The following is a 23,765-nucleotide window of genomic DNA, read 5'->3' as shown; positions in this document are numbered from 1 at the left end:
AATTCAACCCGTCAGAAGACTTGTGGGGTACATACATGCCAGGGGAACATGTGAACAACTTTGGCAAGTATCAATGAGCACTTTGTTTCCTGTGGTTAAGCTGGCCTGGCCAAAAAGAAAATCATCTCTTTAATGTCCGTAGGGTCTATATAACCCCAATAAGGCTTTCAAAGATGTCAAAAGTGCCTGCTGTCAAATGCAAGAAATGTGACCTAAAAAGAGCATCAGATGTCCATATGTTTCAGCAATCTCCTGCTATCCTTAAATTTTGGCCGAAGGTCCGTTACACCATTTCTACTATTTTAGGGCTGCAAATTGAGGTAAGCCTTTCCTTGATCATCTTTGGAATCACTTGACAAAATTGCTGGTCCCGCAAGAGCTTTTCTTTTCTTTGCTATACTGCTGGCAAGAAGGGAAATCTGCTGCAAATGGGTTGAATGCCTACCCCCCAGCATGATATGTGGTTGGACTCCTTAATCACTCCATCCAAGCTAGATCTAAGGGGGACTACATCTAAAAGAAAGAATGGCCTTTGGCGCTTCCTATTGAGATGGCTTGACAAAGAGGGGGAGAATATTGATCGAGGTCTCCACTAAATCAGTTGCACTCTTTGCCCTATGATTAAACCTCCTTTATAGCTCTCCAGGCTGCAATGGATTGCAACCCCGGTTCCCAAAAATCCATACCAGCAGCTGCCGGCTCATACCGGGCCAAATTTGAGTGACTTTTACCCGTTTGGGACAATTCCCTCCTATGCACTAGTGAACCCAAGTTGGGAAGTTTCGATTCCTGGTCCAAGGTATACAGGTTCAGGTGTTTGGATTGCTTATTGTGGTCGAGGCAAATGAGGACAAACATTTTTTTTAACAAGTTGCTTGATACCTTGGATTATCCACTTTGTTCACACCATTCCAGAATCAGCACACCTAAGGGGTTAGCTTGCAAGTCTGTACTCGCCAATGTGGCAACCAAGTTAGAGTTCACAGAAAAACAACTGTTATGCGTTGTTACTACAAGAACATGTAAAATACATGTTCTGCCCACAAAATAAGCTGCCCCCTGCCTTAGGGCTCGGTAGGCATGCCACAGGGGTGACTTGCACATATTGCAGAGGCAGGTTTGGCTTTGCCATACATTTAAATGGCATAGAAGTTTATAACTGCTCTTTCAGCCTGCAATGGCAGACTGGGAGATTTGTTTTACCCGTGTACCACCCAGGGTGGTACAACCATTGCTGCAATCGCTGGAGTTAACACTAAGATATGTGCCCAAGGTACCATATACTAGGGACTTGCAGGCAAGTTAGCCTAGGCCAATTGTGTATACCAAATTTAACACACATTTTGCTGTCACGCACTGAGGTCTGATTAGCAAGCATCAGTGCACTTACAAGTCGAAACCCCAGCAGCATTATTCCAAAAGCCTAGGGGGTTACCATACAAAAAGAGGCATTGCCTTACAATTTCTATATTTGAATTCCTGGGAAATTGGTTGGAAACCTTTCCAGAAAGATGTAATGGAGATCAGCTTATCAGGTTGTTCTGTTAACAAACAAAGCAGATACCTTAACACACTTACGGGTATGCCCAGTTCTTCCACACAACTTCACAAAGTCTATTGCTTCCAATTGACAAAGCACAGGAACTCTGCAAAAAAGTATAACCTAAGAAACTGGAATGAAAGTCACTTCATAATTGGGGCACCTACAATTTAGTTCGTTTTATTGTAGCACATTATAGTCTATTCATCAGTTTAGCATACTCTCTTGTTAAGTGTTTATAGCAAACAATACCTGTGTCAAAGGGGGAAAACCCAGTTCCAAAAGCAGGGAATCCACCAAAGGCAGAAAGAAATTGTCCCCCTGCTCGGTTTCGATGTCCTCTCGGACCTCTTCGGTTCCCAAAAAAGTCATCAAATGGGTCCTCTAGAAAAGAAAAAACAAAACACATTGAATATATATCAAATACAAATTTGGCTGCAATCTGGATTATTAAAATGTCCACTTTGTAAAGCTTGCAGTTGGACTGGATTCCAAATTCCAAATTGCTGATTATATTTTTTTTAAATGTTTAGTTTTAGTCCAAATAAAATATAACATTGGATGTCTACCTATCTATCTCCACCAGAGAGGCATTTAGCAGTTTCTGGGCAAGGCTGAAGCACACGTTTCATTGAACAATTTTTTAGGAGGCTTATTACTTTGGTTACAAAAAGAACAACATTCTACACTAAGCTTGCCCTAAAAATCGCTCAGGCAAGTACATCATTTGACAACTTTGCTATAGATGGCTCAAAATTGAACAGCAAACAGCCAGGGTAACGTCTGGAGAATGTGTAGATTTGGCACTTCCAACAATATGTAGTGGGTCAGAAATATTACATTTCCCAGAAAGATTACATTTCTCATTCAATTGCTCAAAGAATTTTGAAATTAAAAAACTACACTGAATTGATGGTTTGAGGTAAGCAGGCATATAGGGTCCCATCCCAATCAGTCCTACAACACTTTTCCTACTGAACAACCAGCATCACATCTGGGAGTGCGGCTGTCTAAATATCTAAAAAAGTAACCTGTTGGCCTTATTAATGTCCTCTGAAACAGAGGTTAGAATTTTAAGCATTCTTCAGTTTCATTGTGGGCCAAGCAGTCTGGGAGGTTTTGATGACCCTTTTTTCTTGGAAAATAACCCACTACAGAGAGATACCATGCATCCAAAATTAAGTAATTACTTTGAGCAAGTTACCTAGTGCAATTTAGATTTGTTCATGACGCCTTGGTCTTTTGAAGAGGTCATCTCCACTCAGATTTGGATTCCTCTAAAGAACACTAGAATGGAGCTCCTTAATAAACTTGGGATCAGATGCAGTTGCCTAGGACACCATCACAGTGCCCTCTGCACCTATGGAGTGATCAACACCAAACAACTCCATTCTCTTGGCACCAGCAGCATTGCTGTTTACTTAATCTTGAATGGTTCAAAATAGAAGGCAGAATCAAGCAACGAGTGGGATATATAAAAACTGGCAGCCCAAAAATCTGTAGTAGCATTTTATTCAACAGAATTAGAAGAAATAAAATGACTTTCCTGTAACTACAGTTCTCCAGGTTTGGAAGCTTTCTTAGATTCACACGCTTGAATCATTCCCTGTTGTCATGATGGGAGTCCCTGGTACCTTAAAAAAGAATTGTAGTAGAAGTAGACTAATCGGTATAGGCTAAAAAAGGCCTAGACCTCTTAGTTTAAACTATCGCACAAGTTACTTACCTTCGGTAATGATATATCTGTAAGAAACAGTAGTTCGTGTTAGATTCCTTACCTTAGAATATCCCCAGGCGTCAGGCTGGATCCAGAAAGTTTTCAGAAGCAGTACCCTTGCGCGTCGGTAGGTGTTGTCTGCGGCTCTGCGTCAGTCGTCTGCGAAATCGCCGGGATGACGTTGTCTGAGTACTTAGACGCCACCCTCACGCGCTGACGTCAGTTCTGTACATAGCTTTCCGTGCCAGGAACGCAGAGGCATGATAGAAACCGACACTGGTGCCATAAAACTAGGGCCCTGAAAGGGATGACCTTAACCCTACATATCGGTTCGCAGAACGGGGAGGATGGGTGGGGCGGTAAAGAATCTAACACCAACTACTGTTTCTTACAGATATATCGTTACCGAAGGTAAGTAACTAGTACATCTGAAAGAAACAGGTTAGTGTTAGAGTCCTTACCTTAGAATAGATACCCCAGCAATACCAACCCCGGTGGTGGGTTTGCGAACCAAGATCACACCAAAAAGTCCTGGAGAACGGAACGGTCAAAAAAGCCATCTCTCCGGACTTGGGTGTCCAGGCAGTAATGCTTAGCAAACATGTGCAACGAGGCCCACATAGCTGCCTGACCGATGTCCTGCAAGGGGACTCACCGACCCAGGGCAGTAGTAGTCGCCGTGGCCCGAGTGGAATGGGCTCAGCCCCACAGGAGGCTCCTTTTTTGCCAAGGAATAACAGACCTTGATGCACAAAACGACCCACCGAGAGATTGTCTGTTTGTGCACCGCCCGTCCCTTCTTAGCGCCCATGTAACCAACAAAGAGCTGGTAGTCCACCCGGAAATAGCGTGTGCGATCTAGATAGGAGAGCGCACGTTTTGGGTCCAGACGGTGGAGCCTCTCTTCCTCTTTCGAGGGATGCGGAGGTGGAAAGAAGGTTGGCAAGGTGATGGACTGCCCGATATGAAAGGGTGTAACCACCTTGGGCAGGAAAGAAGGACGAGTCCTCAGAATAATCATGTCCGGATGGACAGAGAAGAAAGGAGGCTTAGAAGACAGAGCCTGGAGCTCACTCACTCTCCTGGCAGAGGTGATGGCAACCAGGAATGCAGTTTTAAGAGTAAGAAGACGAAGAAGACAGTTATGAAGTGACACAAAGGGAGCGCACATCAGAAAAGTCAGTACAAGGTTCAAGTCCCACTGAGGCATCACGAAGGGAACAGGAGGAATCGTGTGTGAAGCCTTTCAAGAATCGATTTACTACAGGAGACTTGAAAAGAGATGCCAGAAACCGGTCCCCGGGAGCTTGTTTCCTTCCCAGTGTAAGAATTGGCTTTTGTAGTTTGGTTTGCCCTGTTCCCATCATGCACTGGGACAGGAACAGACTAATTTGCATACAGCCAGGTTCTGAAACTGGGATGGTGCAGTGAGCTAAAAAAACGGTGTTGGATCTAGCCCTGATCTCTTGACTGGGTGAGAGCTTTCTGCTTAATTCAGAGACTCTGTCCCTCACCACCCCTTGTTGTAAATATTTTTGTCCACCCTAAGCGTGGAAGGGTATTCTCAGATGTGAGACCCTTGCTCATTGCACCATCAGGATTCAAGCAAACCGGGCCGAAGACGGCTGTAATGCCAGAAACCGGTCCCCGGGAGCTTGTTTCCTTCCCAGTGTAAGAATTGGCTTTTGTAGTTTGGTTTGCCCTGTTCCCATCATGCACTGGGACAGGAACAGACTAATTTGCATACAGCCAGGTTCTGAACCTTGAGCTAAAAAACGGTGTTGGATCTAGCCCTGATCTCTTGACTGGGTGAGAGCTTTCTGCTTAATTCAGAGACTCTGTCCCTCACCACCCCTTGTTGTAAATATTTTTGTCCACCCTAAGCGTGGAAGGGTATTCTCAGATGTGAGACCCTTGCTCATTGCACCATCAGGATTCAAGCAAACCGGGCCGAAGACGGCTGTAATGCCAGAAACCGGTCCCCGGGAGCTTGTTTCCTTCCCAGTGTAAGAATTGGCTTTTGTAGTTTGGTTTGCCCTGTTCCCATCATGCACTGGGACAGGAACAGACTAATTTGCATACAGCCAGGTTCTGAAACTGGGATGGTGCAGTGAGCTAAAAAACGGTGTTGGATCTAGCCCTGATCTCTTGACTGGGTGCCGCTCGAGCTGCGTGTGGAGTGTTGTACTGTGCTTGTGGACGCTCTGGGGGCAAGAACTGCAGCGGAGCCCTCTAATTTGACTATCCTGCGACCTGGGAGCATATCGGCTCGGTCACCTCGGCAGGGGGCGAGCCTGAACTGCCATCTGCCTTGGGAGCGGGACTGCGAGGTCCAGAAGTGCTAGCGCCGTCCACCGCGCGCACCTGGTTCCTCTTCCCGCCCCCTTCTCTCCTCCTATTTTAACCACGCCTGGAACGCGTACGCGGGACGCGCGCGGACGACGAAGCGGGCGAAGACCGGGCCAAGAGCGGGCCCGTTTGTGCCCGTTCGTGACCGGACCGGGCTACCCCCCTAAATCTTCCTGCTGCCTGATTTCCTGTGGATCATGGTCGGTCGCGAAACCAGGAGCAAATCTCTGCTGGCTGGAGGATCTCAATCTGCCGCAGGAGGTATGGAGAAGTTTCTTACTAGGGCTAATAACATTATTGACAAAGAAATTGTCACACTGGAGAAACGACTGTCCAAGGAACTAATGTCTCTTAAACGTTCTAGTATGGGCCCTTTAGCTAATGCTAAAACTCCTGAAAGACCTACTGACTGCTTGCCTGTGGTGGATGCCCAACTTTTACTTCCCGATTCTGCCCCCCGCTAAGTGTAGATTCTGTTGTTATATCTAATCCCTCCATCATCGTAGCTGATTCTAGCCATGTCTCTGATTGTGCAAATGTTTCCTTTACCTCTGTAAATGATGGAAATTCTACCCTCCTTACAACTCAGGGGGGGAAAGAAGGGGCTATTAAGAAACGGAAGAGACAATATAACAGTAAGGGTAAAAATACCGGGAGGGCATCTAAAACAGCTAGAATAGATGGAGCATCTGTATTGTTGAATTCCAACGGTGAAGGGAGCTCACCCAGTAACGATATTTCTATGGATAAAATAGCAACCCTACTAAAATCGATTATTTTTCCACTAGAGGCCAAACTAGATAGGCTTGATTTCAGAATGTCTAATATAGAGAAATCAACTGCTATACTTTTAGCTAACTCCTCCAAGCCTAATAGTTCTGGTCTCCCTCCTAGCATGCCTACTCCCCAAATTATTCCTCCAACTACTGTGCCCCAAATTCCTGTTTCAACGACCGTAAGCACCCAACCTGTTCCCCAAGTTTCTAACTCGGTTAGCCTAGTTGACCCACAGAATATTCAAGGCCCCCCCCCAGGTTTGCATATTCCACCCGCACTTATGTCTATCGATACCCAAGGGCCTCCACCCGAAGATCTCAAAACACCAAGAACTAGACGGCCTGACCTCCCACCGGAGGCCAACCGGTTTATGGTAATTCTGGCAGGAGCACCTCCATTAGATAGGGGTGAAACTGAAACCTTTAACTCCCTTAAAAACCAAGTTATAAAATGGCTTAATTGGAACCGACCCTTACCGGCACACCTGCACAATGAAGTTATCATGGTGAGGAGGGTACCATGGATTGGTAAAACCCCTAAATCCATTAAGGGAGATTGTATCACTGTCAGTTTTAGAGACCCACGTACAGTGTCTTACATATGTGCGGGTGTTAATAGGTCATTAGATTCTACTATCCAGACTCTCCCTGTCTCCTTTTTCTTCCCACCACCTATTAACCCCATGTACTATGATGGAAGCAATGAGTGGACTAGGGTTGAACGTAGGGGAAGGCCTTTTCGCCCAAGACACACCAGATTGCCCCCATTTCAGACCCCGCAGAACACCTTCTGGGATTATAATCGATATAGTTGTCTTGATGGGCTTGAAGGAGTCGACTGACTACCCAGTGTTTACACCACTGTTCCCCCTCTACCCAACGAGACTAATTCTGTCGATAGCGGGGTTACTGTGGAGTATTACACCTTACCAGTAACGGTTGGCAAAATAACTTCTGATCTACCCGATCTGATCCCCTTAACTCTCGATAAACCAACTGAAGTCCACCTTTCACCACCCGGTGAGGCTATTGCTGATAGGGGATGTACAATGATTTCTCCCTTAGAAGAGATATCTACCTCAAGTGATCAAGGGTATTCCATGGTGAGCTGGAATATAGCTGGCTGGCGTCAGAGAGCTTCGGCTCTAGGGTGGAGGGAACCTATTCTTGGGTTTGATATTTTATGTTTACAGGAAACATGGTCCACTATAGACATTCATTTTGATGGTTTTGTTTCTTATAATTGTGTTGCCCAGGAATCTGCTATGGGGAGGGCAAAAGGGGGCCTGCTTGTTCTTATATCAGTTGATCTCCCGATAACTGTAGGTTCATATTCTACTGTTGGCACCCATTCACAAATTCTGGAATTACAAGCCAAAAAGGGTAGGAACACTTTACTGATCAATCATTACAATAACACATTTGATCCTACCAGCACCCTGGTTGTGGACGAACTGGAAGCCTTCTTAAATAAAATCTGTAATAAATCCCACACATCTTACGACATCATATGGGGAGGGGACTTCAACATCAGAACGTGCCCGCACTCTCAAACCCCAGTTTGTGGGTTTGATGGGGATTCGGGGGAGAATTTAGCACATTTTCAACACTCCCCATATGGGACTTCCCTTAATGGTCTTCTGTTAAAATTTGATTTAGTTATTCACCAACCAGCTCTTGATAAAATGGGCAATATTGTTCCAACGTTCAAAGGGAGGGATACTGAGTCGGTTATTGACCATTTGTTGATTTCAACCCTTTTGGTGCCATTCTGTACAGTGCCAATCATTAAGGACTATTGCCTGAGCGATCATAATGCCCTAACTATGTCTATTCTTATCTGGGGCCCCAGAATTACGCCTACAGGAAGGGTTGTTGACAATATTGCTCCAAGTAGGCCTAATGGAACCCGGATAAAGTGGTGTACGGAAAAATCAGAAAAACTACATAGTACAGTTGTGGTAGGTAGTTCCAGACAGATATTTCGCTGTCTGGAAGTCAATGCCCCCCCTATGGGTATTATAGCGGATTTTGAGGATCTTGGCACTATTATTAATAGAATTTTTACTAACAATAAGATCAATTCTAGATGGGATAAGGTTGGCTGGTTTGACCAAGCCTGTACAACAGCGCTAAAAACTCTTAAGCAAGCACTGTCCAATCTCCCAAGAGACAGGGAAGTGATTAAAACCTTGAGGTCCAATTATAACATAGAACTTAAACGCAGGAAAAACGAACTCCGGGAACAAGCCTGGGACAATTTGGATTGTGCTGCAGCTCTCCGGGACTGTAAATTGTTTTTGAGTACTATTAATGCCCCATTCCTCCAGAAAGAAGATTTCCCAGTACTTACCGCATTAGTAAGCGAAGATAGCTGGGTCCGATATTTTTCAGGAATTTTTGACCCCCCCGAGGAGTCTTATGATAAAATCTGTATGAATCCCCAGCTGACCCCGCAGCCTTTGGGAATCACCATCCGAGAAGTAGTCACGGCAATTAATTCTAGTAAAGGAGGTAAAGCCCCAGGACCCGACGGGGTCCCGATAGATCTATACAAACATGATCTGGCCCTTTGGAGCCCCCTATTGACCCAGGTCTTTAATGCTGCCACTGATTTCTCCACCCCGGCAACCTGGAGTGAATCCGTTATTATCCCGATTTATAAGAAGGGAGATAGAGGGGAGGCCAAAAACTACTGTCCCATCTCCCTTTTAGACTCCTCCCTTAAAATCATGAGCCGGGTACTACTGCTACGCCTGGAGGAGTGGGCGACCGATAATAATATCCTGGCACAATCCCAATATGCCTTTAGAAAGGGTTTGGGGACCATTGACCAGTGCATCAACCTCAACCTTTTAATAGGTAAATATACTAAGGTCAAATCCGGCTCCTTATTCCTTTGTTTTGCGGACCTCTCTAGTGCCTTCGACCTGGTGAATCATTCCCTGCTGTGGACAACCCTTCTTGATATGGGAGCACCCTCAGCTATTATCCATTTCTTAGCTAGGTTATATTCCAACCTTTCCACACAGATTCGATATGGACCAGCAGGAGAGTGTACGAGAAAGATTATGGTAAAATCAGGCATTAGGCAGGGGTGCGTATTGGCCCCCTTGCTTTTTTCCCTTTTTATTAATTCTATGGAACAAGAATTAAAACAGGTCCAAGCAGATGCACCACAAGCAGGTGGCCTACCAATTCCAGTGTTGTTATATGCGGACGACACTGTTTTATTATCTAGAACCCCAATCGGCCTCCAGCGGCTAATGAACTGTTTTTATGATTTTATTCAGGGCAAGAAACTCAAAATTAACAACTCTAAAACATTCATAATGGTCTGTGGCAAAAAGGTGAATCACCCTAAGTCTTTCTATTTTAAAGATAACAGAATTGAGGTTGTAGATAACTTCTGTTATCTGGGCATTACTTTTAACAGTCGGGGCTCATGGACACCTGAACAAACTAACATAAAAGCCAGGATGGGGAAGGCTTCACTAGGTGTCTTCCGTTTTGCCAATAAACTGGGCAGCCGACGGATTCCAGCAATGTTAAATATTTATAGACACAGATGTTCATCAATAGCGCTTTATGGTTCAGGGGTATGGGGGTACGGGTCTAACAAAGACTTGCAAATTCTGGAAAATTTGTTTCTGAAACGGTTACTTTGTTTACCTTCATCGGCATCTAACTACCTGGTCCACGAGGAACTAAGGTTGGACCATATAGCCGATTTAATCTAATTGAGACCTCTCCTGGTATGGAGGTCTATTTGGCTGAAGGACGAAACAAGTTTCACAAAGAGCATTATCAAAGATTGTTTGTTTTTGGATAATTTCAAGAATATACCATGGATAAAGTATGTGACCACTACTTTTAAAGAACTCTTTGATTTGGATGTACGTAAAGATCCCGAGATTGTAACTACTTTATCCAAAAAGGAGGTGAAAGAAGAATTTATGAGGGTAAAATTCGATAAACGGGAAGCAGATACAAGTAACTACTCAACCCATGCTTTCTATTCCTCCAATGCAAACGAGGGTCCTGGTTTGCCTACCTATCTTAAAATAATCTACAGGCAATCTCACCAATTCGTCCTATCCAGATTTAGACTTGGTATTGTCCACAATCTTGTGGCCTTTCCAAAGATGAAAAATTATCCAACATCTGCTTGTCCATGTGATGGACTAACCAAACAAAGTACCCTTCATTTTATGTTAATCTGCCCCCTTTATAAAGCCCTACGTATTGTTTATCTGAAACCGTTATTTAAAAAATATTCTGTGTCTTCTACTTCAAATGCCATGAAATTGTTATTTTCGCTTGCTAGCCCGGATCTGTTTTTTTACCGCAACCTTTATCCTGAAATCTGTTGCTGCAAGAAAAAGTATGTTTTTTTAGCTATTTTTTCGTTTTTTTTATTGCTTGACTTCTGTATGCCCTGTAAACAACCCATGATGATATGTACTTTCCCTGTGTAATGTTACATGTACGATTTTATTTGTGTACTTTTATGACGTTTTTTTAAACTGTCGAATAAAGTTTATAAACTAAACTGAAACTGACTGGGTGAGAGCTTTCTGCTTAATTCAGAGACTCTGTCCCTCACCACCCCTTGTTGTAAATATTTTTGTCCACCCTAAGCGTGGAAGGGTATTCTCAGATATGAGACCCTTGCTCATTGCACCATCAGGATTCAAGCAAACTGGGCCGAAGACGGCTGTAATGCCAAAAACCGGTCCCCGGGAGCTTGTTTCCTTCCCAGTGTAAGAATTGGCTTTTGTAGTTTGGTTTGCCCTGTTCCCATCATGCACTGGGACAGGAACAGACTAATTTGCATACAGCCAGGTTCTGAAACTGGGATGGTGCAGTGAGCTAAAAAACGGTGTTGGATCTAGCCCTGATCTCTTGACTGGGTGAGAGCTTTCTGCTTAATTCAGAGACTCTGTCCCTCACCACCCCTTGTTGTCAATATTTTTGTCCACCCTAAGCGTGGAAGGGTATTCTCAGATGTGAGACCCTTGCTCATTGCACCATCAGGATTCAAGCAAACCAGGCCGAAGACGGCTGTAATGCCAGAAACCGGTCCCCGGGAGCTTGTTTCCTTCCCAGTGTAAGAATTGGCTTTTGTAGTTTGGTTTGCCCTGTTCCCATCATGCACTGGGACAGGAACAGACTAATTTGCATACAGCCAGGTTCTGAACCTTGAGCTAAAAAACGGTGTTGGATCTAGCCCTGATCTCTTGACTGGGTGAGAGCTTTCTGCTTAATTCAGAGACTCTGTCCCTCACCACCCCTTGTTGTAAATATTGAAAAGAGAAGGCTGATCAAAAAGCCTTAAGAAGGCTGAAATGGCCGAGAGATAGCCTTTGATAGTGCCCAGAGCAGAGCCCTGCTGGGCAAGAGAAATAAGAAAGAGGAGAACCTCTGAAAGGGGGGCAGAAAGGGGATCCACAGCCTTTGATGTGCACCATGCGACAAATTTGTTCCACCTGCAGGCGTATACCGATTTTGTGGAGGGATACCTGGCTGCCAGAATCACATCACAGACTTCAGGAGGCAAGTCAAATGGCCTCAACTGTCGCCGCTCAATCTCCACGAATGTAGGTGGAGACTGGACAGGTTCGGGTGGAGGACCGTTCCCTGCTGCTGCGACAGAAGGTCCTCCCGAAGAGGCAGACGAATCGGGGATCGACTGACATGCTGAGTAGCTAAGGATACCAGTACCGTCGTGCCAAGTCTAGAGCCAAAAGGATGACTTGGGCCCGCTCGCGCCTGATCTTCTTCAGCACTCTGGGCAGAAGTGGTATAGGCGGAAAGGCGTACAACAGACCGCAGCTCCACTAGCGGCGAAAAGCGTCTCAGAGCGAGTGCCGCCTTGGAAATTCCAACGCACAGAACTGATGACATTGCGCGTTCTCTTCTGTGGCGAATAGATCTAAACAAGGCTCTCTCCACTGCAGAAAGCAACCTTGCGTCGCGTCCAAGTTTAGACACCATTCATGATCCATCATGCGCCGGTGGCGGAGTTAGTCGGCCCTGACGTTCAGAGAACCTGCCAGGTGTTAAACCACCAGGGTGACGCCCTGGTGTTCCAGCCATGTCCAGAGGCGCAGAGCCTCCTGACAAAGGGTCCACGACCCCACCCCGCCCTGTTTTTTGCAGTACCATATGGCGGTGGTGTTGTCTGTGAACACCTGCACTACACTTTCCCGGACAGAGGGAAGGATTGCCTTCAGTGCAAGCGGATCGCCCGCAGCTCCAGAAGGTTTATATGGAGCCAGGACTCCGCCGGAGACCAGAGGCCTCTGATCTCCGCCTCTCCCCTGTGGCCCTCCCATCCCAGGAGGGACGATTCCATCACCACTACGTGTACCGGTTGGGGAAGGGACCTAATCGCGGTCAGTGAGCCATCACTGCAACTGTCTCCGAGTTCAGGACGTGGTAGACAGGTTGCCCTGATGCTGTGCCCACTGGAACTTCAGTTCCCACTGAAGAGCCCGCATCCGCCACTTGGTGTGATGCACCAGTAGGATACAGGAAGCCATCAGCCCAAGGAGCCGCAGCGTCAACCTGACCGAAACTCGGGACAAAGGCTTAAAGCTCAGAATCAGAGCCGGAGTATCCCAAACCCGCTGCTCGGGAGGATGAACCCAACCTGCGCCAAGTACAGAATCGCTCCGATGAAGAAGAGCTTCGGAGAGGGAATCGGGTGCGACTTCGGCACGTTGATGGAGAACCCCAGCAAATGCAGGAGGTCGGCCGTAGTCTGGAGGTGGTTGACGACTGACTGGGGCGAGTCCGCCTTTAACAACCAGTTGTCGAGATAGGGGAAGACTGGAACCCCTGATCTGCGCAGATGAGCTGAGACCACCACCATCACTTTTGTGAACACCCGTGGGGCGCTGGTAAGGCTCTCGGGGGTGGGGTGAACGGACAGAAAGCTAGGGTCGCCCGGTTCTGGGCGGTGGCGTCGGGCAACGTTCCGATCCACCGAGGGCACTGTGGAGGGCTTGGACCAGGTGCCCATCAGAACGTCCGCAAGGGCTTTATTGAACGGCAGCAGAGGCTATGAGGAGCTTACTGGCGGCTGAAGCACATCAGTGAGGAGGTTAGTCCTCACGACCACAGGAGGTAGCTCAAACGTCAAGGCCTTGGCCGCCCAGCGCAACACCACACTATAGGTAGCACCCTCCTCCGTAGCCACGGAGGGAGGAGAGGTGAATCCAGTGCCGGGCGAAGTGTCCAAACCAGTGGCCTCCCCTAGCTCATCTGCCCAGTCCTGGCTCAACTGGCACTGCTATGCCAGAGGATCCTCAGACCCCTCCCAGTCCTCCTCTTCATCCGTGTCCTGGTAAACAGGTTGGAATGACTGAGCCGGGTTGTAGGTGAAACCCTCACCCATAGACACCGGAGACTGTGCCGGTCCGATGCCAGACCCGGACTGAAACTGGGGCAGACGTCGTCAGAGGACGGCGTCATGAGCGACACCAGTGGGGTCGGTGCCATCGGAGTAGTCGTAAGGTCAACTCGCGTCGACCGGAATCCGGGCACGGATCCCACGGGGGCTGACGGCGCCGGGGCCAAAGCACCAGACGGCGCCGGGGCCGGAGCCACCGGCCCGAAGGCAGGTTTCAACAGAGGAAAGTGAGTCCTCATGGCAATGAGGAAGTCACAAATCTCCTCCGTGTCGCTTGCAGGCCAAGGACCGCAGGGTATGGGCCTGGAGGTGGCGCTGGCGTCTCCGGCGGTGCCGCCCAAACCCTCGGCCACGTCGCGCGCGAGAGGAGTTTGAAGAGCGGTGTTGCCTCTTCAACGACTTCTTCGAGTGCAGCGACTTACCGGAGGACTTGGAGTGATGACTATGACTCGGCGAGCGACTTCCTCCTCGACCGGGACCTCGAAAGGCACGGAGCCGACTGCCGGACCTCGAGAAGCTTGCGGGACCACTCCCGCCTAGCTTTAGAAGTCAAGGCCCGGCAGTCAGGGCACGACTTGTCGTGGTCGGCCCGAGGCAGTAGAGACACTAATGGTGGGGGTGGGGCACCGACATCAGGCAGTGACAGGCGTCGCACGGCTTGAAGCCAGGCATCCCTACAGCACCAGGAGTCGAAGTCGACTCGAAAAAGAGATCCTAAACAGATCAAAAAGTTAGTCAAAAAATGACTAAGAACTGACGTCAGCGCACCAGGGCGGCGTTTAAGTACTCCGACGACGTCATCCTGGCGATCACGACACCGACGACGGACGCGGAACCGCAGTTGACGCCTACCGACGCGCAAGGGTACTGCTGACGGAAACTTTCGGGATCCAGCCTGACGCCTGGGGATATTCTAAGGCACAGCTTTCCAAACTTTTCATGTTGGTGACACGCCATTCTGGAAAATAAAATTTCGGGACACGGTAACGCGAGCGAACGCAGCAAGCGAGCCCAAACCACACAAGGCGCTTGCCAATGCCGAGCCTACTGAGTTTGCCAATGCTTGTTTCAATGGCATTCAATCAAGATAGCGTATTTACAAATCCGAAACCTGCTTAAGAAGCAATTAATCTACAAAATGTACTTCAGTGCATCTATCTGTAGTAAACGTGATAGTGTTTCAGTTGATTTCATTATAGATTATGCTCACCAAATCCTAGATTTTAATCACATGACTAGTTTGGGCACACAGTCGGTATCTGCTGTGCCCAGAGCACACAATTAACGCCAACTAGCTGCAGTCTGTGCAGACAATTAACGTCAGGTAGATGCAGCCTGTGCACACAATTAACTTTAGCTAGCTGTAGTCTGTGCATAAAATTAACTTCAGCTAGCTACAATCTGTGCACACAATTAAAGTCAGCTAGCTGCTGCCTGTGCACTCACCTTCAGCTAGCTGCAGTATGTTCAATCAATTAACTTCAGCTAGCTGCTATCTGTGCACAGAATTACCTTAATCTAGAACTAGTCTATGCACATAATTACCTTCAGCTAGAACTTGTCTGTGCTCTTAAGTAATAGTGCAGGCCACACACCAGACCCCGACCAAGGCGGTCCAACGTTCAGGTTTAGGATTATTACTGCTCAGTGTCTCAAAGTGTCTTTTTCAAATAATACAGCATAGATATCTAGGCTGTGTACCTCAGTCAGTCTCTTCTCCTGAACCTTGCCCCCCATCATGCCTCATTGTATTGTAATGATAATTGCATAGACTAGCCAAGCAAATTACTTTTACCCTCAGGTTATTATTAGCTGGTGGTGCTGCGCGCAGGGCTGTAATTAACGAATTAATTTATTAAACTGCTCAATGTCTTTTTGAAATAAATAACAGACTGCAGCTGGGTTGTGACCCCTATCTATGTGTGTGCCCATCCATTCCTGGTGCTTTCCAGCCGTTTTAAGATCTTTTTTTATAGTTTTACATTGCTCAAATGGGTGTAATTTATTATATTGGTATGTTTCCCTCATCTTTATAAGTTGATTTTGCGTGCAAGAAAGTGTCACTCATAGTTGTTGAAAAGTCACTCATAATTGCATTGAAATTCTAAAAATGTCACGTGGCAATCTGAAACCTTGGCAGCTATGCATTTCTTCCTCCCACACCGGTGTCGAAGATGGCCCGCAATCTTCCGCTGTCTCTGTATCCCGGGCTCCTCACCTCCAAATCTTCACCGGGTCCCAGGCTCTCCCCCCTCCCTTACCCCCCCATCCCCCCTCCTAGAATCGCTCCGACTTTGCTTGGCCAACTTCGTGCAGCCGGGCTGCTTCTTGTACCAGCTGCGGGATCCGGAAGGTGTGCTCATACGTTCAGGATGCTCCAATTCACGTTACGGTTATAGCTCAGTAATCCTTGTGGGCCCCTGGTGCAAAGCGGGAAGGTGCAGGCAAAGGGAACCCAGGGGCCGATCGGGCTTATTGCTGTGCCACTAGAATGCTGGTGTGCTTTTCACTTAACTATCTGGTTGAAGACCTCTAGTAGAAAGGAGCCCAAGGCAGAAAGGCCCCAGAGGTCACCCCGGGAGGACCAGCCGCACACATAGCCAGCACACCCCAGCAAGGAGTCCGATCTCAGCCTGTGTGCTCACCCATCCCAGCCGCCGGCCCCAGCTACCGCTACTGTGCACATGTTGCACGGGACTCTGAGGGTGCCGGTCATTCCACTGCTGATGCTGAGAACGATCGCAGATCAGGGGGGGATCAGCGGTGCCTCTAATGCAGTAGCCTCAGACGGGTGGGGTGGGGGGAGGTTAGCAGCCCGCCCTCCTCATTGTCCCCGTTAGCAGCCCGCCCTCCTCGTTGCCCACGGGAATGCTCCGGAGCGTAACCTGCAGTGCGAGGCTAGTCTCGGGCCCTGGTGGTCATCTCCAACTTCAGTGTCCTACGGGGAGCCACTGATAGATTCGTGCAGGCTACTGCGGCCCGTTCAGAGCCCACGCTATAGGCTGCGGCGCCTCCACTTCCGGACCCGATTTGAGGTGAAATGGCCCCACTCGCTCCACCAGCTGCCGCCGTAATCCTCCCGCTCATTCTCCCCATAAATCTGCCCTCATAAATCTGATCGCACAACACCTACGCATGGGGCGCGACACAGTAACGTGTCGCGCCACACACTTTGGAAAGCAGTGTTCTAAGGTAAGGAATCTAACACTAACCGGTTTCTTTCAGATATAGTCATTATTAAAAGGGGATCAAACTTTGCCTTAACCAATCGGCATGAATCACTCTCTAGAACAGTCCAGAGAGCAGCTCAGTACCTCAGATTGTCGAGCACTAGTGCTAAAGTTAATATACAGAGATAGACAAAGGTGAGCTTCCCCTGGGGAGGACGGTGGGTCGCATATGAATCTATGAAAGCTTCCAATACTGGAGAACTATAGTTACAGGTATGTAACTTAATTCTTACTCCAGTATTGGAACTTTCATAGATTCACATGCATGAATCAGAACAACAAGCAGCGGAAGAGCACATTTTACCATAGCCTTGACCAGCTTAACAGGAATATGCCTCAATAAAATCTCCAAGACATCACTAAACAAAATGACAACCATAATCATATCAATAACCATTATGGAATAAATTCCTTCAAGCATTAAACAAGCAAATAGTTTACTTTATGGAAATGTGGTACATAAGAAGTACTGCTTGACCCACCACTGTGTTATTTAGAACTGCTGAATCCAGGCAGTAGTGTCCTGTTAATATGTATATTCATCCACGTTGCTGCACAGTAAATCTCAGGAAGTGACACTCCCACAAAAAAGGCTGCAGAAGTAGACATAACCCTTGTGGAGTGGGCTCATACCCTTGAAGACAGTGGTCTGCCTGCTTTGTGGTGGCAACATTGTAGGAGAGTAGGGTCTGCAATTCTATGGTCACCCCGGATTTTTGCTTTTTGCTTCACTGGTTTACGACTTTCCCTGGCTGTGGGCCTGCTAATCAGACCCACAGCTTAGCTGTTCTCTCTCTAAATTGACATCCATGTACCTTAGGTGCATTTACCAATTGGTATTGGGTCACTCTTGTAAGTCCTTGTACAGTGTACCATAGCTCCCCAGGGCATAAGTGAACCCAAGGCCTACCAGGGGCTGCAGCATGTATTATGCCACCCCTGGCTGGCCATCCAAATCTGACACAACTGACTGATCAATCAGCTGGGGCAAGGTGGTGTTATCACCCTTTGCTTTAGATATAATATACCTATATCTAACCCTAAAATGGACACATATACTCCTATAAGTCACTCCTATGGCAGGCCTTAACAATCCTGGAGGCAGAGTGCTTGGAATTATGTGAGATAGTGCTCTGGCATGAGCTGAGCCTGTCTACAGCTTTCGGAACCAAGTCCTTTAGCTGTTTCCATGATAATGCTATACCATATACTTATAAGTGCATTATAATCCTCGCGGTTATTGCTAACTTTGGCATAGCATTATCAAAACATGTCGAGTAAGGTGTCATACGAATTGGAATACTACCCCCTCGCCAGTTCTGGCGACGGGGGTAGCATTCCACCCTTCTAGAGGGACACAACATGTACCTAACTGTGAACACCGGTTAAAGTTAACCCGAGCCTCAGCATCACAAAATGGATCCTGCCACCACAGACGCAAGTCTGACCTCCTGCTGCTGGGAGTCCTTCCAGCGAGGGAGGCTTGGACAAAGGGTTTCCTGCCTTGGGAGGTGCTAGCAACCCCCCAGACAGGATTTTGTGTATTGGGTAGGACAGGGCTGAAAGGAATGAGACATGCCTGGAGCACGCTAGGTGTCCCTGTGCATACACCGGTCTAAACCAGTTCCTGGGGCTCTCCAGCCCCAGCTCTGGCGCAAGACCGGACAAAGGATAGGGGGTGTAACCACCCCCCTTCCTGGTCCCACCCATAGGAGGGACCTAGTCATAGTACAGCCCCCTTTAGCAGGATAACGGTAGGAGCTAGTCCCATTCAGAGTTAGATTAATCCTGAACTGAAACTCTACAAGAAGAAACTCTGGACTTCAACTTTCTGCCAAGGAGACTGAAGAAATCTCCCTTGTGGGGAAGGAGTGTCCACCCTGCACAAGCAGGCACTATCAGCGTCCACCGACTTCCCTTTGTCGTCTTCCCTTGAGGATCCAGACTTCAGAGCCCGACGAGACCCGGATTCCCAGACCTCTCCGACCTCTACCTACATCTGCAGCACAGCTGAGATCCGTGGGTGCGACGAGACACATGGGACCGGCCATCTTGGAAGAAGCAGCACTTCACTCCAGCACGACTTCTGAGGTAACCTCGACCAAGTGCTTTGGGGACTCAGAAGCCCCGACCCCGAGCAGCTCCTGCACCGTAGCCAGCCCTCCAGCATCCACGAGATCTGCGTGGGGCCCTTCTGCCTGTTTGCTGCTCGACGAGTTGTCTGGTCAATTGCCGGCTGGCTAGTGACCTCCTAGACGACGAACCTTGAAATCCAATCTGCTGGTCTGGTTGCTCCAGACTGACCCCTGCTTCCCTGCAAAGGAGAAGCACCCCGGACCCTCCTGGTCCACTCCAGACGCCGTTTCCACTCACCGCATGGGTTGCCTTTGCCAAGGCCTGTTGACTCAAAATCCGGATCCCACACTGCAGACAGCGAAAGCCTGCGTGGGACAGCTCGTGCCTCCATCCTGGTCGTCGAAGACAATTCCTGGTCCACGTGGCTGCAGAGACAAGCGTTCACTCTTCACCTGATCGCGACAACGACATCTGGTTCCTCTCCTGGTTCCACTCCAGTCACTGGCTAGTGACTTTGAACATTGTCCCCCTCTGCTTTCAGGTCCTTCTCTTCACTGAACAACCCTTGGATCACACCGGATATCTTCCTCCTGGTCGCCTGCAGCATCTTTTCTTCCAGGCTCCATAGACTTCAACGCCGGAACCCGACACGACTTCGCACCTATGCACCCGCAGCCTGTGGGTGAGGTAACAAGAGCATTCCGGTGCTCAAGGGTAGATTGACTCTCCTAGAGTCCAGTTCCACAGTCGTTTTAGTCCTAACTAGTCAGGATTGTCCGTACTCACCTTTTACTTGAACTGTACTGTCCATAGACAGTGTTACGCATCTCGCGTGTGAGTTCACACTCTGCACACACGTTACGTGGGCCTCCTATTACTTACCTAAAGTTAGGGTAGTGTAGTCCCAGCGATCCTACAGCCTCTGGACAGCTCCATTCCTTCTATCGACTTTCACATTCCACTTACTTAGTATATGGTTTGTTGTGCCCCTAGGGCAACATCGTAATTGTGCAAATTAAACATATTTTTCTTAAGAGTCTTCTCATGTGCTTAGCCCTCTGATCTCATAAAGAGTTCAGAGGTGTTTGTTAGTTAATAAATATCTTGTTTATTTTCATAACTACCTGTGTGATGTAATTTCATTTGGTATTCAAGGGGTTATATGCGGTAAAAGGATTAGTTACTTACCTGTAATCCTAGTTCTCTTCCAGGGGTATACTCATCAAAGTCATAAGCACTGAATAGTCCCGCCCTCGTGCGGGACCCCGGAGCAATAGCCAATAATATGCATATATCTACATATATATATATATACATACATATAAATACACATATAATACTATATATATATCTAGATAATATGCATTATACATATGCAGCCTAAAATAACCATACTAGGCTCAAAAGACTGCCCCCAAAAGCCTGAAACAAATCTTTACATTTGTAAAATAAAGACATATAAATGACATTATATGAAAATGCATAGAAGAAAGCACTGCCTTTGTTGTCTTTGAAACACACCACCTTTATTTTCAAAGGTAAAACAGGCAGGACCATAGAGGCAGCTTTAGCCTAGATAGGCTGCATTGTAACAATAGGAAAAAACTGGCGCCGTGCCTTTAAGACCTCCAGGAACCTCCAGGCTCCCATCATGCACCACAGGTGACAGTTAGGTCAGTTCTTTTGGACGGCGTATAACAGTGTAATCACAGCATGGTTAATGCTAAACACAATCAGGTCTGGTATTCGTCCGGGGAGGAGGGTGGGTGTGCTTATGACTTTGATGAGTATACCCCTGGAAGAGAACTAGGATTACAGGTAAGTAACTAATCCTTCTCTTCCAGGGGATACTCATCAATAGTCATAAGCACTGAATAGAGTAGCAAGCCCATCCCATACCCTGCGGACGAACCCCAGATCCTCTAGACAGCACACTATTATGTGAATTACCCAAACAAATTTCTCAGTGATGCCTGACCAACTTGGGCATCAGCTTGAGCATCAGAATCGAGGCAGTAATGGCGGGCAAATGTGTGAACCGACCGCCACGTAGCTGCCTTACAAATTTCATGCACAGGAACATTTTTAAGCATTGCTATAGTAGCAGCCTTCCCTCTAGTGGAATGAGCTCTAGGTCTACCCGTGAGCTGCTTTCGTGCCAACTGATAACATAACAGAATGCATGACACAATCCATCTAGAAATGGACCTCTTAGTAGCAGGAAAACCCGTTCTTAGAGGACCGTAGTTCACAAACAGGTGATCAGTCTTTCTGACACTCTTAGTTTTATCAAGGTAAAACTTCAGAACTCTTTTCAAATCCAAAGAGTGCAGAGCTCGGAGTAGCAAAAAACGTAGGTAGTGTCACTGATTGATTTATGTGAAAATCCGAGATTACTTTAGGAAGAAATCTCGGATGAGTCCGAAGTACCACTCTATTCGCATGGAAAACGAGATAGGGTTCTGTTGCACAAAAAGCCTGAATCTCGCTCACCCTGCGCGCAGATGTGATAGCTACAAGGAAAGACACTTTCCACGAAAGATGTTGAAGAGAAGCTTTATGTATAGGTTCGAATGGAGGACCCATCAATTTAGACAAAACCACATTAAGCTCCCAAGGAGGTGAGGGGGCCCTCACGGGAGGATATACCTTCCTGAGACCTTCCAGGAAATCCTTTACAACTGGCATTTGAAAAAAAGAACCCTGAGAAGGGGACTTTCGATATGCTGTTATTGCTGCCAGATGTACCTTAATAGAAGAATACTGCAAACCTGCTTTAGCCAAAGAAAGTAAGTATGGTAACAGTACCTGTTCCTGACCTCGAATCGGGTCATGACCTTCAGCTGCACACCAAGTGAAAAATCGCTTCCACTTGAAAGCATATGTTCTTCTTGTAGAAGCCCTTCTTGCCTCCTTTAAGATGTACATACAATCCTGAGAAAGACCTAGGTGACCATACTGGACGAACTCAGGTACCATACTGCTAGCTTCAGGGACGGCAGGTTGGGATGGAACACCCTGCCGTTCTCTCTCGTCAACAGATCCGGACAGCAAGGAAGCCTCTTGTGCGGCACTTTGGATAGACACAGGAGATCCGGGTACCACCATTGGCGAGGCCAATCCGGAGCCACCAGAATCATGTCTGTCTTGTACTTGTACAGCCTCTTGATCACCAAGGGAATGAGTGGAATCGGTGGAAAGGCATAGAGCAATGTTTCTGTCCAGTCTATCTACAGAGCATTCCCCTTGGATCCTTGTTGTGGGTACCTGGATGCGAAGACGCGGCATTTTGCGTTTTCTGCGTCTGCAAAGAGATCGATTTCCGGTAACCCCCAGGTTTGAAAAACGTCTTTTATTACTTCGTCTTTTAAGACCCAGTCGTGCGCTTCTGCGAAGTGTCTGCTTAGTTCGTCTGCTTGGACGTTGAGGACACCTGGCAGATGTACAGCTGTAATTTTCATACCCCGAGCCAGAAGCCACTTCCAGATTGCTTGCGCTTCCAGCGACAGAGGTCTGGATCTCGTTCCGCCCTGCTTGTTCAGATAGTACATCGTTGTTGTATTGTCCGTCTGAACAAGCAGAGAGGATGTCTTGAGCACAGGAAAGAAAGCCTTGAGAGCTAGATGGACAGCTCTGAGCTCCAACATGTTGATGTGATACAGCTTTTCTTTCTCCGACCACACTCCTTGAACTTGAAGTGACTCTAGATGAGCGCCCCAACCCTGCAGGGACGCATCTGTCACCAGAGATCGTTTGGGTATGTCCTCCTGAAAAGGTACTCCCACAACCAGATGATTCCGCTGCATCCACCATTGAATGGAGATTCGCACCGCCAGAGACAGTGACAGTTTGTCTTCCCATCGGTTTGAAAACTGGGACCACTGATCCTCTAGTGACTGTTGCAGAGGTCTCATGTGTAACCAGGCGTTTGGAACAAGGAAAATGCAAGACGCCATGGATCCCAGCAGAGACGAGATCTGTCTGGCCGTTGGTCGAAGAGTCCTTAACATTGTTTGGCACTTGAGGAGAATGGATGATAGTCTCTCCTCCGAAGGATACGCTTTTGCGTCCTTTGAATCCAGAAGTGCGCCCAGGTAGTGGATCCTCTGTGTGGGATTGAGGATAGACTTTTTGAAGTTCACGTGCAGACCTAGTCTTCGCAGCTGATGAATACAGAACGTGAGATTTTGTTGAAGTAGAGCTGGAGATGCACTCTTTAGCAGCCAATCGTCTAGATAGGGATAGACGAAGATATGCCTCTTTCTCAGGAAAGCCGCTACGACTGCCATGCACTTTGAAAAGGTGCGAGGAGCTGACTTTAGCCCGAAGGGCAAGACTGCGAACTGGTAATGATTGGTTTGTATGCAGAACCTCAGAAACTTCCGATGTTTTCGGGCAATGGGGATGTGAAAATACGCATCCTGAAGATCTATGGAGCACATCCAGTCTTTTTGATGCAGAAGTGGGGTTATTTGATGTAACGCCAGCATTCTGAATTTTTCTCGTCGGATAAACTGATTGAGGCGCCTGAGATCTAGTATAGGCCTGTACTCCCTGCTTGGACCTTTCTTTTGAACTAGAAAGTAACGGGAGTAAATTCCTTTTCGACGTTGTGTCCTTGGGACCTCCTCGATGGCTTTCTTTTGGATTAACACCGACA

General features: G+C 47.5%; 1 protein-coding gene across 2 annotated transcripts in view; it reads right to left on the bottom strand.

The window, feature by feature from the left end:
* Positions 1-23,765, bottom strand: part of DNAJB6 (DnaJ heat shock protein family (Hsp40) member B6) — a 510,499-nt gene that overhangs the window by 362,639 nt on the left and 124,095 nt on the right. For both annotated transcript variants that reach the window (XM_086941496.1, XM_086941497.1), the window contains exon 6: positions 1,793-1,924. In XM_086941496.1, the coding sequence (XP_086797622.1) occupies positions 1,793-1,924 (132 nt within the window). The remainder of the gene's footprint in view (positions 1-1,792; positions 1,925-23,765) is intronic.

This window comes from Lissotriton vulgaris, chromosome 10 (genome assembly GCF_964263255.1).
Source record: "Lissotriton vulgaris chromosome 10, aLisVul1.2, whole genome shotgun sequence".
NCBI classification, from domain to species: Eukaryota; Metazoa; Chordata; class Amphibia; order Caudata; family Salamandridae; genus Lissotriton; species Lissotriton vulgaris.
Note: the sequence above shows the minus strand (reverse complement) of the source record. Positions and strands in the feature narration are given on the sequence as shown.